Below are 17812 nucleotides of genomic sequence, written 5' to 3'. Positions count from 1 at the left end.
GTTCGTGTGTGTGCGTGCTACAACTTCTCCAATTCCATTTACATTTTGATACGTTTTAATAAAAAGACATTATAAACCGGAAGTTTATTTGCCGCGGACTATTTAATTCGTTGTGTACAAAGGAAAGCAACAGTTCACGCAGTGTACACCACAGAGAGCAGTTCACAAGCAGGACAGGGAAGAATGGCAGCTGAGAGCACACGGACGCGGCTACATCGTGCCATTGACGACATGGAGATGATCACAATGTAAGTGGTAGCTTGATTTACTACACTGTTCATTCTAAACAATAATGTAAATCATAATTTTCTATATAACGGACATGCCCATGCTGCGAGAATTATAACTCCATCAGTCCATGTTCGTTTTGCTTCAGTTTGTGACAAGTGTTTTCCCCAAAGACAGAATGAGTAAGTTAGGCAGGCTTAATTGCGAACGATTCAGTCGAGGCGACCAACTACTCAACGTGTGTATTGTACAGATAACAGGTTGTATGATTGTCAAATGTCGCTCTTCTGTTTTTGAAGGCTTTCTCTCGACTGGTTGCACCGTGAAAGCGGTTTACAGTCGTTTCGCTGCCATGTCGGTTTGCTCCCAGTTCGCCTGCGAACCGGCCAGTTCGCCCCCATACCACAGGTCGTTTCACCCCCGTTCGGTAGTCCGTTTCGTCACCAACCAGCTAATAAAATGTAAACCTTTGTGTATAGTATTCTTTGAATTTGCGGAAAGCTGGTGGTAGGAATAGCCAGAACAGGGAATGTCCATGGCTAAGAACACAGAAACTGAGAAAACTGAAACGGGTGACGAAGTACACATGAAATACTGTTTAGCCAAGATCCATACAATGCAACATAATTCTAGAGTCAAGGAGACAAGAGGCATGGAATAATGGGTCAGATGATCAACAAGAAGTTGCAAAAGAAGGTTAATGAGATTATACTGGTAAGGACTGATCAAAATTGAAGGGCTGTAAGTGGATTGTAAAAGTTGTATCCACAGGTTTGGAAAAGGTAAATAGAATTAATAGCCATATTAATGAGTAAGAAGGTTAATAGCAGAAACTCGTAACACTGTGTGTAACTATGTACATAAATAAAGGCATTTTTTAAACTGTAAAAAGTACAATCTGTTTTTGTCTTTGTTGGAGGAACAGAGCACTGTACCGAAATAAACAGGCAATTGAGGGGTGAAAAGATGACAAAGGTGGTGAACTGACTAGGGCAAAGTGGCAGTGGGGGGAACTGACAATGGGCGAAACAACTACATACTGAAATAGCAGGGTTGCCTGAGGGTAAATGTGGACAGGCAAGTCTAATTGCGACTGATGAGTTTTGGATACATGTGGACAGTTAAAACAGAAGCAGGTCTTGAACTCATTAGACATAACATATTGGAACATCGCACCAGTGTTGTATTGTTGGTTTTGAATTTGATCAGACATGCACACACACATACAACTACAAGTACACATTTAAACACACACACAACCCACACACACTTTTGAAAACAGTCAGTAACTGCAGCATTGTTTGCAAATGGTAATGCACAACTGATTCAAAATATCCAATCAAATTGGCTATTTTAAACTGTGTCTATGTTCAAGTCCTACAACTTTGATCAGACATGCACACACACATACAACTACAAGTACACATTTAAACACACACACCACGCACACACACTTTTGAGAACAGTCAGTAACTGTGCAGCATTGTTTGCAAATGGATTCAGATCAAAATACCCTGTGGTCTGACTGCAAACTACTGTTTTGGAGATTCCTGTCAAAACTGATGTTCTGATCTGTCATGAACATTCTTGAATTCTCCCAGTACTGGTAATGCACAACTGATTCAAGATATCCAATCAAATCGGCTATTTTAAACTGTGTCTATGTTCAAGTCCTGCAGCTTGTTTCCTTTGATTTTTTTATTTTCAGAGGACGTTTGTTATATGTTTGGCTGGTTCTTGGAAATGGATATTCAATAAGGTATCAGAGCGAGGTTGAAGCAGATGTGAAATTGTGAAACGTGTGTGGTTACAAGCTTCGAAGTGGACTGATACATGAACCAATCACAATTACACTGTTCGCAATTAAGCATACCTACCCAAGTGTTCAGAACAAGGTGTGGATGTCTACTCTGCTAGTCACACAGAGGAGTCGAAGGGAAGAAATGTGGATTTTATAGCCGTTGTGACCATCTTACATTGATGTCATTCGTTTAGAGTGCATCAGACTCAATAAAAAAATCAAGCTCATCTCGATACGATGCTTACTTTTTTTGTTATTCTGCTTTGAGATCTGTTCAACATTTTACTTACCAAAAGTAAAAACAAAACATTTTTCTTATTTCCTTTTCATGATTTAAGGGGAAAAATAAAGATAAACAAAAGAAAGGATTAAGGTTATAAAAAAAAAAAAGATGTCAAAAGTTTGATGTACCAGCTACCATGTTCACATGTTGACAGGGAATTGGTGGAAAGGATGAGCGTCCCCAAAGATCAACAGAAGACTGATGGTGCCGACACTGACAGTTTAATGGAGCTGCTCATTGAGAAAGACGCAGAAATCCAGGCTCTCCGGAAGGAAGGTCTGTCAAAGAATGTGTTGTTGAAGTAAATGTTCCCATCTCCCAGGTCACCATGTGCAGACCTGCTAGCTCCTGAATCCCCTTTGTGTGTACATGAATGCAGATCAAATATGCATGTCAAACATGTATCCATGTCAGAATGCAGTGGGTTTTGGAGACAAGAGAAAAACCAGCATGCATCAACCACGGCAGTCATCAGCAAGTTGATACTGGTCATGTGTGGTTCGTCTGTCGGGATCGATGAGGACCATCTAGTCTTCCTGGGGGTGGGTGGGTTGGGCTCTGTGGGTGCGCAAATGACTGATCCGCGCCCGGAAGGTTCTGACGCAGTGTGGACAGAGGATCGTGGCGGCTGTCGGGGACTTGCTGGCACTGCTTTTCCTGGCCTTTTCTGCGTTGCTCTGCTGCAGCGATTCTGTTGGCCTCACAGGATTTGGCGCCTTTGTGGACAGCTGAACGCCAATTTGGTCTGTCCATTGCATTCAGCTCCCATGTGTCGTGGCTGATGTTGAAGGCCTTCAGAGAAGCTTTCAGAGTGTCTTTGAAGCGCTTCTTTTGGCCTCCATGGGAGTGCTTGCCATGTTGGAGTTCGCCGTACAGCAGTTTCTTGGGGAGCCGGTGGTCTGGCATGTGAACTATATGGCCTGCCCAGCGCAGCTGGGTCAGCATCAAGATGGTGTAGATGTTGGGCAAGTTTGCACGAGTGAGCACCTCCCTCTGTGTCAGGGATCTTCTCTTGCCACTTTATGCCGAGAAGTTTTCTGAGGCTGGTGGCGTGGAAGTGGTTCAGCTTTTTGGCATGGCGTTTGTAGACTGTCCATGATTCACATCCATAGAGCAGTGTGGTGAGAACTATGGCCTTGTATACTTTGAGCTTTGTCTCCAGGGTGATGCCTCTCCTGTTCCAAACGTTCTTATGGAGTCTGCCGAAGGCAGCGCTTGCTTTGGCAAGTCTGGCATTCACCTCGTCATCGATGACAACTGTGCAAGAGAGTGTACTGCCCAGGTATGTGAACTTGTCCACCGCGTTCAGTCGTTGCCTGTTGATGAAGATGTTTGGTTCAACGTAAGGCTTTCCTGGAGCTGGCTGGTGCATCACCTCAGTCTTCTTTGTGCTGATTGTGAGGCCAAAGTTGTCACAGGCAGCAGAGAACTTGTCGACACTGTGTTGCATGTCAGCTTCGGAGGCAGCGTTGAGAGTGCAGTCATCAGCAAACAGGAGGTCGTTGACGGTGTCTGTCCTCACCTTGGTTTTTGCTTGAAGCCTCCTGCAGTTGAAGAGTGAGCCATCTGTGCGGTACCTGATGCCAATGCCTACGTCAGCGTCTCTGAAGACATCTGTCAGCATGGCTGAAAACATGAGACTGAACAGGGTTGGGGCAAGAACACACCCTCGCTTGACTCCGTTGGAGACAGGGAATGGTTCTGAAGTCTCTCCGTTGTCTTGGACTCGGGCCAGCATCCCATCGTGTAGTTGCTGTATGATGGTGATGAACTTTCTGGGACATCCGTACTTCGCCATGATTCTCCAAAGGCCATCTCTACTAACAGTATCGAAGGCCTTGGTCAGATCGACATAGGTGGAGTAAAGGTCGGTGTTCTGTTCCTGACACTTCTCCTGGAGCTGCCTGGCAGCAAACACCATGTCGATAGTCCTGCGTTCTTTCCGGAAGCCACACTGGCTCTCTGGTAGGAGACCTCGCTCAAGGTGCGTTATGAGACTGTTGAGTAGCACTCTGTTCAGTCTTGCTTGCGACGGACAGCAGAGATATTCCATGATAGTTGTCACAGGCCTGATGATTTCCTTTGCGCTTGTACAGGTGTATGATGGAAGCGCCTTTGAAGTCCTGTGGAACCGCCTCATGCTGCCAGATGAGCTGGAACAGCTGATGAAGCTTCTCAGTCAGTGCCATACCACCTTCTTTGTAGACCTCAGCTGGAATGGAGTCTGAGCCAGGGGCTTTGCCATTGGATAGCAGATAGCTTTCTGGGTCTCCTCTAAAGTTGGAATGACATCCAACGACTCACTGACTGGCACTCAACGACTCACTGACTGGCACCTGGGGGAGTCGGTCGATGGCTTCATCATTGATGGTAGAAGGGTGGTTCAGTACGCTGTCAAAGTGTTCAGCCCATCTCTCTAGGATCCTGTCCTTGTCAGTGATTAGGGTAGAACCATCAGCACTGAGGAGTGGAGCAGATCTGGAGGTGGTGGGACCGTAGACATCTTTCAGACAGTTATAGAAGTTCTTCATGTCGTTCCTGTCTGCAAAGTCCTGGATCTCATCAGCTTTGTTGCTCAACCAGGAATTCTGCATCTGCCGCAGCTTCAGCTGGATGGTGCTGCGTGTGCTCTTCAGTATGTCTTTCTTTGACTGTGACTTGGGATCTTCAATGTGGTCTCTGTAGGCTTGGCGTTTGTCTTCCAGCAGCTGCTTGGTCTCAGTGCAGTTCTCATCAAACCAGTCTTTGTGCTTCCTGGCAGAAGGCCCCAGGCACTCCATGGCAGTGTTGTACACTGTCTCATGCAGTGCACCCCATGCTGCCTCCACTTTCTGGTTGTCCAGCACGGTGGACTCAAGGCGTTCCTCCAGGGTGTCAGCAAAGCTCTGCTTGATGTTGCCTTGCTCCAGCTTGTTGACATTCAGGCGTTTGGGTGCTTTCATGCCCTGAGGCCGTCTCTTGGGCTGGATGTGGAGGTTGAGTTTGGAGACAAGGCAGTAGTCTGTCCAGTACTCAGTGCCGCACATGGCCCTCGTGACTCGTACGTCCTGCCTGTCCCTCTTCCTGACGATGACAAAGTCGATGAGATGCCAATGCCCAGAGCGAGGATGCATCCATGATGTCCTGTTACGGGTAGGGAGGCAGAAGATGGTGTTTGTGATAAGAAGGTCGTGCTCGGCACATGTCTGGAGAAGTAGTTACCATTGCTGTTACAGTTGCCAACCCCATGCTTCCCAATCACGCCTTCCCAGGAGGTGCTGTCGCAGCCAACTCTCAGGTTAAAGTCGCCAAGAATGATGAGCTTATCTGCGTTGGGAACAGTGGTGATGACAGCATTCAGGTCCTCTTAGAACTTGTCCTTGATCTCATCCAGGTTGGTCATGGTGGGCACGTAGGCGCTGACAATGGTGGTAAACTTCTTCCCGTTGCATAAAGGGAGTTTTATTGTCATCAGGTGATCGTTCACTCCTTTCGGGGGGGCAGCCAGCTTGCCAACGAGGGTTGTCTTCACTGCAAAGCCAACTCCAGCCTCACGTCTCTCTTCAGGTCCGCGACCACCCCAAAAGAAGGTGTAGCCCGCGCCTCGCTCACAGAGTTCGCCTTCTTCTGCCAGTCTGGTCTCACTTAAGGCAGCGATGTCGATGTTGTACCTGGCTAGTTCACTCGCAATGAGTGCTGTGCGTCTCTGTGGTCTGTCTGAGTTGCCTCTGTCCAGAAGCGTATGCACGTTCCATGTGGCAATGGTCAATGGGGTGCTGCTTGTTTTTTTTTTTCTTTCTTTCTTTTGTGTGTCGACCGCTTGAGTAGGGTGCCATGGAGGTGAGCAGTGCTGTCCTGAAGAAGGCTGCTCAGTCGCTTAGGGGGCTGCCGATCTCCACCGCTGCTCCAGTCGGTGAAAAATGACCCTATGGCCTGAGCCGCCTGTGTGCAGGTCCGCGGCTACGACTGCCAGCGTACCCACACCTGTCACTTCGTCGCTCGCCTGTCACCACAGGGCTTGGGGAAAATGATGGTATGGGATGAAGGATGACTGATGACTTGCGCGATGACTTTGTTTATAGTGAGGAGGAGTTGCGCACCGTCGACCTCACTCTCCTGTCCGAGACCGTCTGTATCCAGTGGCAAGACAAGGTCAAGATGACTGGAGATGGAAACGGATACTGGACATGTAACGAAAAGAACAAGGAACAATGTTGTGTCTGTAAATTGAAATCCCTGCATTAACCCCTAGGCTGCCTGCATGACGAGATAACTCGTCATGGCAAGCATGTATGCTTCGCTGCCTGCATGACGAGATAACTCATCGAAATATTCTGACTTTTCCCTGGTTTGCATTCACTTCCTTGGCAAAAATAGTGGTAGCTTTAGCCTGGGGAATCTCTCTAGATTCTATTCATAGCTAGAAACCCCATCTATGTCATGAAGCAGTCCTTTATTTGAACATTTTGGTGGGGTCACTGTCCAAGTGTTTGCCTGACTTCTCTCCTCGCTCGCTCAACAAAATGTCGGACTGACGCCGTGCTCAAGACATGCGATCGTGACGAACTAAATCAACCATGATTTCTTTCTTTAGCTGATGCTCAGAAAGAATTGAAGCGTAAATTTGAAGGAGAAGATAGAGATGAACATTTATAGGACGATCTGATAGAAAATAAAGGGAGCAATCAAGAGAGCGGCCAAGATGCGACTGTCAGTGAGTGATGCCGGCTGTACAGATGTTAGCAGTCGACAGAAGATGACCGAATTAGCAGCAGAGCGATATTCTTGGCACGCAGCCAACGCGGTCTGATGAGAACTGAATCAAGTGACCGTGTGAGAGGGGTGAGGAGGAGGGGGGGTGGAGACTGAGGGGGCGTGGCCTCACATCCATCTTATCACTTGGAGAAGTCACAATGTATTGTGTATCTATCTCTTAAAAAATATATATATATTGTGGTTGTTCTAGTATGATTTTGTGTTTGCAGATATCCATTTGTCCAGAAAATATGTTTTTGTGCAAATTACCTGACTAATGTTTGTAATGAACAAGTTGAAAATGTGACAAAAAACAAAACACTGATTTCAAAACAACAGCATGTCACTAAAAATATATAAGATGGGAAAATAGCATGTGTTTTGTATTCTTTATTCATTTACCTTTCAGAAAATATATACTTTTATGGGTCTTTCTCCAATAAGAGCACAGAATTTTTGGAAAATTTATACCTGTTTTTTGGGAAGAAAACCCTGGCAAATAGATTTCACTTAAATCTTATTTTCCTGGCAGCGAAAGGGTTAAAAGAAAAAAAAAGAGTTGCCATTGGGAAAGCTTGCAAATGTGTATAGTATTTTTTGTTAATAATTTGTACTGCATAAAATAACTTTTTATTTAACAGATTATGACTATGAGACGGTTTCAGTGTATTTGATCTTTAGAAATGTGTGTGTGTTACTGTTGAAGCCTGCATCCATTGAATGGATGCATTTGGGGAGGAAAAGAACTTTGACTAGGAGTAAAACATAAAACATTAAAAGACACCACCATCACAAATACAATCACAGATTAGTCTTTTTAGTTTTTAGTGTTAGATTTGCTCCAAATAAAACAAAGAAGAAAATGCACACACACACACACACACACACACACACACACACACACACACACACACACACACACACACACACACATACCACTTCCTTTTGAATATCTAGGTAAATGTTTACAAGTGTGGATTAGCCTATTATCATTTGCTTTAAAAAATATGAGTTGCACAGAAAGTTTGAAAATTGCCTTTTTCCTTTAATCATGGCATTTTACATATGATTTTCAGCTGAGGAACAAGCCAAGATTCAGGAGGAGATAGATGCGTGCGAACGGGTGTTGGCCAGACAAGACTATGAGATCAAGAAGCTTCAAAGAACTTTGAAATCTTTAGAAATGGGCATGGTAAGCACTGTTGTTTTTGCTGTCTTATAAGTATGTACATGATAGATCATACATAGTAAGTTAACTGAAAAGAAGCTGTTCTACATGGCCAGAAATCACTAATAGACTAAATGAGGGAACAGGTGGTAAACTGACCATTGTAGTTATATGGTCTTCTGCACTTCTTTACTCATGCAATAGGGTTATATTTCCTGTACGCCTATGATATGCACAACACTGCAAGCATTTCATGAAACAAGTGAATGTGGTGAGTGTGTTAATTGTTCTTTTGTGCTCCGATTTAAACTTGCATGTCACTGATTGACTGAATAAGTGTATATCAATCAGTCATACTTATGGTCAGGAACAGCATGTGCTTGTCTGTTCCCATGTGAGTGTGAGTTATGCTATTCAGCTCTACAAATTGTCTTTCATGTCTTTCAGTACATTTCATACTTTTCTCATCACAGCAGACTTTTCTTTGTGAAGTTGGGATTGCTCTCATGGTCTCAGTGGAAAAGGTTCATAGCCATTCCCACTTTTGAGTTATTTTTTCTAAACTGCTTGAATGTTGTTTGCCTCTCTAAATATATTTCCTTGAATAAAAAACAAACAAAAAAAACAAAACACACACACACAAAAAACCCCACACATGACACGAAAATTAAAGACTTTACAAGGGGCACTTTATTTTGTTCTCCGTTCTCTCAGAGAATTTGTTTGGACATTTTGCTTGGTATGAAACTAGTGAAAGATCAGCAGTTAGCACCCAGACCATTGCTAACTCACTGGACCTGACAGGAAGAAAGTGTGTTAATAGCTTTGAATTTTTAAGATGTGAGTTATTTGTAATGCAATCAGTAACACTCTTCATGGTTGTGTGTGTGTGTGGTGTACAGTCCACGTCCGTCTATCAAGCGAAGCAGAAGCTGAAGTCGGTCCACCAGGCCAATGAGAACCCCATTCCCTCAGAAGAGATCATCAAATTTGCCCATCGCATCTCCGCCAGTAATGCTGCCGCTGCCCCCATCACTTGGGCACCAGGTTGGTTTTTGTCTGTGTCTGTGTTGTTCAGAGGCACCATAGCAGAATTGGTTTGGCATTGGACTTGTGATTCAGTGTTTACCACTGATGGAGGTTGAAGGCTGTGCTTCAGCATGGTATTGCAGGGTTTGAATTAAGCGGGTACCCGGGTGCAAATGCTACAAAAGGTTAGCTAGGGCACACAGATCTTTTGGTAGCACTCAAAAATTGATAGATGCGAAAGAAAATGAATTAAAAGACACACCAAGAAAGCACGCTCAAACGCGGTCAGTCGAAATGCAAAGTGTTGCCTGCTGCAGCTCGTTTCACAGGAGCAGCATCTTTGTGCGTTTGTGACCGGATGTTGACATTCATGCTGCATTAGCGACGAACGATGTTTCCCATCTCCAGTGTTAAAAGAACAGTCCCATAGGGTTCAGACGTGTGGACATTTTGAATGAGGTTTTCCAAACATCAACGCAAATGCAAATTATAACTCAAAGATTTTATTTCATTTTATTATGCTGGCACCCAAAACCACAACTGGGCACTCAAATGTTTTGTCCAGAGTGCCTGACTGGCACTTAAAAAAAAAAAAAAGTTAAATTCGAACCTTGGTGTTGTTTGTTCCTCGGAAAAGCTCCCTCTTCTACTGTCTTTGTGTAGATGTGAATGGGTATCGATCTTAGGTCAGGAAAGGTTAAAACAGGAGAGGATTGGACCCCGCCTTCCTGTGCTTAACCCAAGGCAAAGTGGGTGCAAATTCACTGCCTAAATGGCTGTAAAAGGCTGACCGTACCTGTGTGTTCATGGTAGATCAGGGCATTCAGACTTGATTAGGTTAAAGGTCCCATCACCGCCTTGTTCTGTGGTGGTTGTGGCAGTGAATTTATATCCAGTATCGAGGTCTCAACATAGGAAGGTGGGGCCCAGTCCTCTCCTTTTCCCCAGCTGATGTTGGATGCCCGTTAACACGTGTGTGGAGTGAGGGAAACGTGAGTAAAGTGCCTTCCCAAAAGACCCAACACCAGGCCAGAGTAGGACCTTGAGCCCTGGTCACTGGGTCAGAAGTCCAATGTCTGACCGATTCTGCCACAGCGCCTCAGTGTTGATTTACATTCCAAGTTTATTTACACTGCTACACCTCTGAAAACAGAATGTGGCTGCCTACATGGCAGGGTAAAAACATTTATACACATGAAACCGCTCTTGTGTGTATATGAACCAGTGTGGGAGTTACAGCTCACAAACGCAAAAGAATTGACACGGGTATTAACTGTTTTGAGTCAGAAGTGAGAGAGAAACAGAGAAGTTGAACTAGAGAAAAAAAGAAAGAAAAAGAAAAAAAAAATGCTTACAGTTGAAAATGGAAATAAAGAGAGAGCTAAAAACTAAAGGTGGGACACATGTTTTAAAAAACAACAAAACATGGATGCTCACTGTTTATACATTGCAGTGTTGAGATGAGCAGCAAGAATACATGTTTGAATTTTGGCTTTTATTTTGTCTGGTTCATCTGAGGTTCATTTCACTGCTCATTGTAAGTGTTCTAGTAAGTATGTTATCCCCCATGTCATAGACAGTTGATCACCATCTTTGAATTCAACGTGAAGGCCTCAGAAGCCAAAGAAGTTGACAGACATGTGGAAAATAAGTGGAGGTGGGTGAAGGAGAAAGACACACTGGAGTGAAGTTTTGTATGTTGGCTGTGCAAAGTCCATGCACCGTGTGTAACATTGTGTGTTGTGTGCAATCATGTCCTTCAGTATGGCAGCAGTGGGAAAAAAGCTCTGAGTGGCCTTGCAAAAGATGACACTCATCTGTCGCTCATGCTGATGCAAAATAAGACATACACTTCCTGGAGCAGAACAAGTTGTACCTTTGTCTGAAACAAACTGGGTGGCTGTCCTGAAAGGTGGTGTGTGCAGCTTCATTGCAGAAAACTCATTGCTGTTTGTGAGGGGTCCAAAGCTGACACACCTGGCACAGATACTGGCAAGTGGCAAACAGGCACTACCTTTTTTTTCCTTCTAATTTTTCTTTGTTTTTGTATTTTTCATTTGCCTTGTGGTTTTCAATTTTTCATCACTAGTTCAGCTTGAACCCATGACACTTTGTTGACAAAAGCTATTGTGCAGTAGCTAGTGAGTAATGTTGTATGTCTCTGTTAAAATGGAGATACAATGGAGATCAGTAATATTTTTCCTTTAGCCCTTGACATTTTGTTGCAAAAAAAAAAAGCAGGAAAGAAAGAACATTAAATGGCACATCCCTGCTGTTCCAATGGCAGTGATGAGTACTGTGCATTCTCATGGTATTTTTGGCCCAGGGATTTCCAGTTTTTCTCCAGTATCTCTCTGACCCCCACTAGCAGTGTTGCCCTCTGGATCCCCACACTGGGGGCCTTCTGTGGCTCCCCACTTTTCTGGATTCGAACCATTTTCCTGCCCCACGTATGAAGTTGTTTGTATTACATTTTGTCACAACAGGTGTAATTTCTCTGTGTGAAATTCAAGTTGCTCTCCTCATGGAGAGTGCAGTGCAGGGCAGTGCAACCTGCAAATACAGATTTTCCCAGAGATAACCCTTTGTTGCCATTGGTTCTTTTAAATTAGTGTGCTAACTGCATGCTACTCACAGGACCTCCGTTTATCATCTCATCTGAATGACTTTGCATCCAGACCAACAAAGGTCTAGTGGAGGTGGACAGAATACTGGTGAGTGGGAGAATCGATGCAGTTCGCTCAGATTCTCTTGCTTCCTAATCCTAGGCGGAAACTTTGTCACCACTCTGCTATATAAGTGATAATACTGCTAAGAAGTAAAATGGAATTGAACTGAAATGTGATGCAGGGGACCCACGCAGACCTTACCCAACTGATCTGGAGATGAGACAGGGCTGGCTTGGAATGGCTGCCAAAGCCAACGACCCGCAGTATTCTCAGCATGCCACTCAGGCGCAGGCGCCTGCAGGTAACCTTGACATTGCTTGTGCTCATTTGGAAGTGTGCAGAGGTTGTATGGTGTGTGTGGGTGGGGGTATGGGTGTGTGTGGTTACTCGAGTTGTAGGCAGTGTGTGTAAGAAGGTGAGTCTGATATGCATTTTATAAAAAAAAGATCAAGTTTGAAATCCACCCCACAGTCATTGTATTACCAATGTCCTGCTCTGTGGAGCAACAACAACAGTCATTGATCTTCATTAGTGATGATAAGTTCAATGTGCAATGCTTCACAAAACTGGCCATGAACCATCTGTGAGAGAAAAGGGGTTTGGTTGATCATGTGGTGCAGTGGACTGCTGGTTGTGTTGCCAAGTACCAAGGCAAGGGTCCCTCACCTGTGCCATGTCTGACTTTGCCTGCAATGGGAAAGACATTTCTTTGGTTCCAGACATGGAAAGAGGCCCTCTGATGGGCACTGTGCTGTTGTAAAACACAGTGCTGCAAATGCTGTCAGGTCAGGTGCTGCTGTCGTTGCTGGTGCACAGGATCTGTAGGATTACTGCACTGAAAGCAGCCGGACAGCAGCACCACATTCTGGGTGGAGAGGGAGGAAGATCCAGAGGGTAAGGGGCAGGTAGATCAGAAGGTTGAGACACAAGGCAGCTCCTTACAGTGAGGTGTGTAGAGTAAGGGGCAGGTAGATCAGAAGGTTGAGACACAAGGCAGCTCTGTACAGTGAGGTGTGTGGAGTAAGGGGCAGGTAGATCAGAAGGTGGAGACACAAGGCAGCTCTGTACAGTGAGGTGTGTAGAGTAAGGGGCAGGTAGATCAGAAGGTTGAGACACAAGGCAGCTCTGTACAGTGAGGTGTGTAGAGTAAGGGGCAGGTAGATCAGAAGGTTGAGACACAAGGCAGCTCTGTACAGTGAGGTGTGTAGAGTAAGGGGCAGGTAGATCAGAAGGTGGAGACACAAGGCAGCTCTGTACAGTGAGGTGTGTAGAGTAAGGGGCAGGTAGATCAGAAGGTTGAGACACAAGGCAGCTCCTTACAGTGAGGTGTGTAGAGTAAGGGGCAGGTAGATCAGAAGGTTGAGACACAAGGCAGCTCTGTACAGTGAGGTGTGTAGAGTAAGGGGCAGGTAGATCAGAAGGTTGAGACACAAGGCAGCTCTGTACAGTGAGGTGTGTACAGCGGAATGTTTTACATGCAAGGGAGCTGTCTTGTTTCTGCCAAACCTGTGTCGCTGGAGTTGGTGTGTGTATCAGTGTGCACATGGTGGGTGGAAGAGAGATGTCTTTCTTCCTGTGCATCACGGTGGCCCTGTTGATCCCATTGCGCTCCTAGCACGGCAGGTTCCCCCTGAGCTCCCAGCACATCAGGATCTCCCTGTGCTCCCACCAAGTCAAGATCTCCCTGCACTCCCAGCACGTCAAGATCTGCCCGCGCTTCCAGCATGGCAGGTTCCCCCTATGTCCCCCTACGTTCCCAGCATGTCAGAATCCAGCTGTTCTTCCAGCTCATCAGAATACCTCCCCAGTGATTCTAACACATCAGGATTTCCCTGGGCTCAGCAGGATTCTTCTGGGTTCCCAACACAACAGGATCCCCCTGTCATCCAAGCTGACCCAGAACCACAGGATCTCAATGCCATCCAAGCTGACCCAGAACCACAGGATCTCGATGCCATCCAAGCTGACCCAGAACCACAGGATCTTGATGCCATCCAAGCTGACCCAGAACCACAGGATCCCCCTGTCATCCAAGCTGACCCAGAACCACAGGATCTCGATGCCATCCAAGCTGACCCAGAACCACAGGATCCCTCTGTCATCCAAGCTGACCCAGAACCACAGGATCCCTCTGTCATCCAAGCTGACCCAGAACCACAGGATCTCGATGCCATCCAAGCTGACCCAGAACCACAGGATCCCTCTGTCATCCAAGCTGACCCAGAACCACAGGATCCCTCTGTCATCCAAGCTGACCCAGAACCACAGGATCTCGATGCCATCCAAGCTGACCCAGAACCACAGGATCTCGATGCCATCCAAGCTGACCCAGAACCACAGGATCACTCTGACCCAGAATCACAGGATGGCTCTGACCTGTCTGACCCAGAAGAGCAGGTTGCTCCAGCAAGAGTGAATGACTTCATTATTTCCAGTTTCCTGACAGAAAAAGGAAAAAGAACAATCAGATACTTCGGCAAAGTGATGAGGGTTGACCCAATAGCTCAGGAAATGCTCGTCTATTTTATGGGGGATAAGCCCCTCCACACAGATCGGTATGTCTGGACGACCGAAGGCTGGATTGGGTTCAATCAGGTGGTGAAAGTTGTGGACCCACCTGCTCTTGTTCAGGGACGTGGTATTGCCTTCGCTTTTAATGAAAGACTTTGATATCATTCTGCATTGCAGTGACTGTGGTACAGTTTCATATATCCAGACATTTGTGTGTGTTGATACTTGATCCTGTTTTTATTTCTCTCCACAGCTGGTTTGAATCCCGATTCCTGTGCCCCTCCCCCACTCCCACCCCTTTGGCTTGTTCGTTTTGCATGTGTGTGATGTCATTGTTTGTATGGTTTACTTCATTACAATATCCATTTTTTTCCCAATTTTCCATCTTTGATATTAGTCCTCTTTGCAGGGACTGCATGGCAATACATTTCAAACATTCTCATATGTGTTTACTTTAAACATTGCATTTCTCTTCATTTTCTGAGTTTTTTTTATTCCGTTTGAAATAGTTTTCTTTATCTGTTATTATTTTTGCATTTATGTGGTGGTGGTTAAATAATATATATATTTAAATTTTTTTTTTTTTTTAATACTTTTTTCCAATTTGGATTTTCGGAATTGTTGAAAGTATGAATGAGTCTTAAAAACAGTGTTCAATTTTCACAAGAATAAAAAATGAGAACATTTGTTCACTTTCAGTTTTAAAATAGTATGAGAAGGTGATGTCACTTGTACTACTCAGTGTCACTGGTTACCATGTTATGGCGGAGATAAGAACGCTTGACAGCTCAAACTTATCGGAAGGTTTTTCTTATCATTTTAGTTATTTACATAACCTCTTACAATGTGAACTTACGCATAAAACGATGATTGGAAGAAAACCCAACAATCTTTTCAGCGTGAAGAAAAAGTTTAAGGTCAGGCCATGTTCTTTTCAGCGTGAAGAAACAGGTTAAGGTCAGGCCATATGTTCTTTTCAGCGTGAAGAAACAGGTTAAGGTCAGGCCATATGTTCTTTTCAGCGTGAAGAAACAGGTTAAGGTCAGGCCATATGTTCTTTTCAGCGTGAAGAAACAGGTTAAGGTCAGGCCATATGTTCTTTTCAGCGTGAAGAAACAGGTTAAGGTCAGGCCATATGTTCTTTTCAGCGTGAAGAAACAGGTTAAGGTCAGGCCATATGTTCTTTTCAGTGTGAAGAAACAGGTTAAGGTCAGGCCATATGTTCTTTTCAGTGTGAAGAAACAGGTTAAGGTCAGGCCATATGTTCTTTTCAGCGTGAAGAAAAAGGTTAAGGTCAGGCCATATGTTAAGTGTCATAGTAAATAAAGACATAGTAAGTTATCAAAACTATTTTTCAAATATTTTTTGGTAAATACTATGTTTATAATGGAGTCATTTTGTAACATTAGGTAATAAACAATCTGAATACAGGTAATTTAAATGTGTTATGTTTTGGATTGACTTTGCATTCTGTGTTACATCAGCGATAACTGCATGCCTTAACACTCACTCCCTCCCCCCCCCCACCCCCCAACCTGCCCAGCAAACAATGGCAGGTTGGTTAGTTATCATCTGGTTGACATGGATATATCCAGCTGACGTACTTCATAGTAATACCAGTTTTACATTGAAGATTGAAGCGTTTTCATTTTTGGTGACCAATGTCACACAAAAATGGCACCCCAGTTTTTGGAGAGTGACCCATATACTCACACACTGGAAAACACACGGTTCAGCAGTCTGACTGTACACCAACACACTTATACGCTGCAGACTTTCTCATACGCTCACACCCAACAACTACCCCTTGCACCCCACAAAAAACATGAACAACTAAAAGCAAAACCTATCTGTAAATTCTGTGTGTGTGTGGTTTCAGTCTTTAACAGTTAGTGGTTTTTTGTTTATATAATGGTATGCATGATCAATTTGTGTCTATAATGATCATGGAATTGCACAAATCGATTTCCATGTGGACCAATAACATATTTTTGATTTGATTCTGACACATACACAGCTCATGTATACCCTTCACCTGAAAAATCCAACAAATCCAGACACAGACATTACTAGGTCACACACATGCACCCAACAACTGACACCTGTTGTCGTTAACCCAGTTACGTCATGAGCAGGAAGGAAATAACAGAAAGAAATGAGAGCTGATCCCCATTGTGGCATAAACTTGATAAAGCCAGGTGGTCTGATAAGTGCCACGCTGCATACATTCACTTCAGTGCATCTTGCAGTCAGCTACAGGATTATTTGGTCCATCTGGTTATAACTGTGGGCGGTGCCCAATCCCAGTTGGTAGTCAGTGGGTCGTTAAGATCCGCCCCTCCTGTGGTCAAGTTTAGGAGTGCTCAGTATGTGTTGAAAGTCTGGAGTAAACCTTTATTTTGATAAATTTGTTTATTTTGTTCTCTTTTGTCACGTTTACGTTGATGTTGACTAAAAAGATCTGATCATCACAAAACTGATTCGTAGCATTCATACATCAGATCTGTGCAGTTAAGCATTTTATAATTTTTTTATTTAAAAAAAAAAACAAAAAAAAAACTGCTAGAGACTAGGTTAACGACACAGCACGTACGCCCCCAAAATCCTACTGGATATGAAGTCTAACAATGCACTCCCCAGGGTTAACACTGACAAATCTGTTCCAGACCCAAACATGGCTGGGGTCGGGCCTGGCATGCCGTCCACGCAAGGAGGAGGAAGCAGGGGTGCTATGCCTGTCATGGGCAGCTCGCTGTCATGGCAACCGGCCCAGGAAGTGGCCATGACCTTGACCCCCATGGGGTCACACAATGGCCTCCTGGGCCTGCGGAAGAACGAGGATGTGAAGGTCGTACCCAGCGGCTCTTCCAGCAGCAGTTCCAGTGAAGAAGAGTGATGGGCCTTGGGTTTTAGGACATGTTGGTGAGGAGGGAAAGGAACATTTCGCTTGTCTGTTTACACAAGGTTTTTTTTTGTGTGTGTGTGTGCTTAGGGTGAGGCTGAGATTCAAGTTATTTGATCATGAATGTTCTTCGTCATGTTGTAGTATTGGATGAAATTGTCCTGAAATTTAGTCATGAAAGGGATGTTTCCCCTAGTGATGAATTGTTCGTTTAGATAAATGTTGACTGAGAGAAGAAAGGTGCACAAACTACTTTGTTAAAGGCAGCATAAGCATTGTCAAAGGCAGCATAAGCACAGCTGGCAAGCTGTTCTTGGTGTACGCGAGGCAGGCAGGCAGTCTGTGTGTGCATGTGTGTGATGCTGGTTGTTTTTAACGGAAGTGATTACTCATGGAATTTCATGAATCTGAAGATGTGTGTGAGCTTTGATTTACATGCTTGTGTGTGGAAAGAGAATTATGTTGTGGAAATTTTTGTGACAGATGG

General features: G+C 44.6%; 1 protein-coding gene across 1 annotated transcript; it reads left to right on the top strand.

Moving 5' to 3' along the window:
• The first annotated feature begins 125 nt into the window (after positions 1–125).
• LOC143275339 (mediator of RNA polymerase II transcription subunit 4-like) lies at positions 126–17770 on the top strand. Its single transcript, XM_076579367.1, has 6 exons — positions 126–248; positions 2467–2588; positions 8123–8238; positions 9117–9261; positions 12094–12213; positions 17090–17770. Exons 1-6 carry the CDS (start codon positions 184–186, stop codon positions 17317–17319), a joined length of 798 nt encoding a protein of 265 aa, XP_076435482.1. The 5' UTR covers positions 126–183; the 3' UTR covers positions 17320–17770.
• The last annotated feature ends 42 nt before the right edge of the window (positions 17771–17812 follow it).

This window comes from Babylonia areolata, chromosome 30 (genome assembly GCF_041734735.1).
Source record: "Babylonia areolata isolate BAREFJ2019XMU chromosome 30, ASM4173473v1, whole genome shotgun sequence".
Lineage (NCBI taxonomy): Eukaryota > Metazoa > Mollusca > Gastropoda > Neogastropoda > Buccinidae > Babylonia > Babylonia areolata.
Note: the sequence above shows the minus strand (reverse complement) of the source record. Positions and strands in the feature narration are given on the sequence as shown.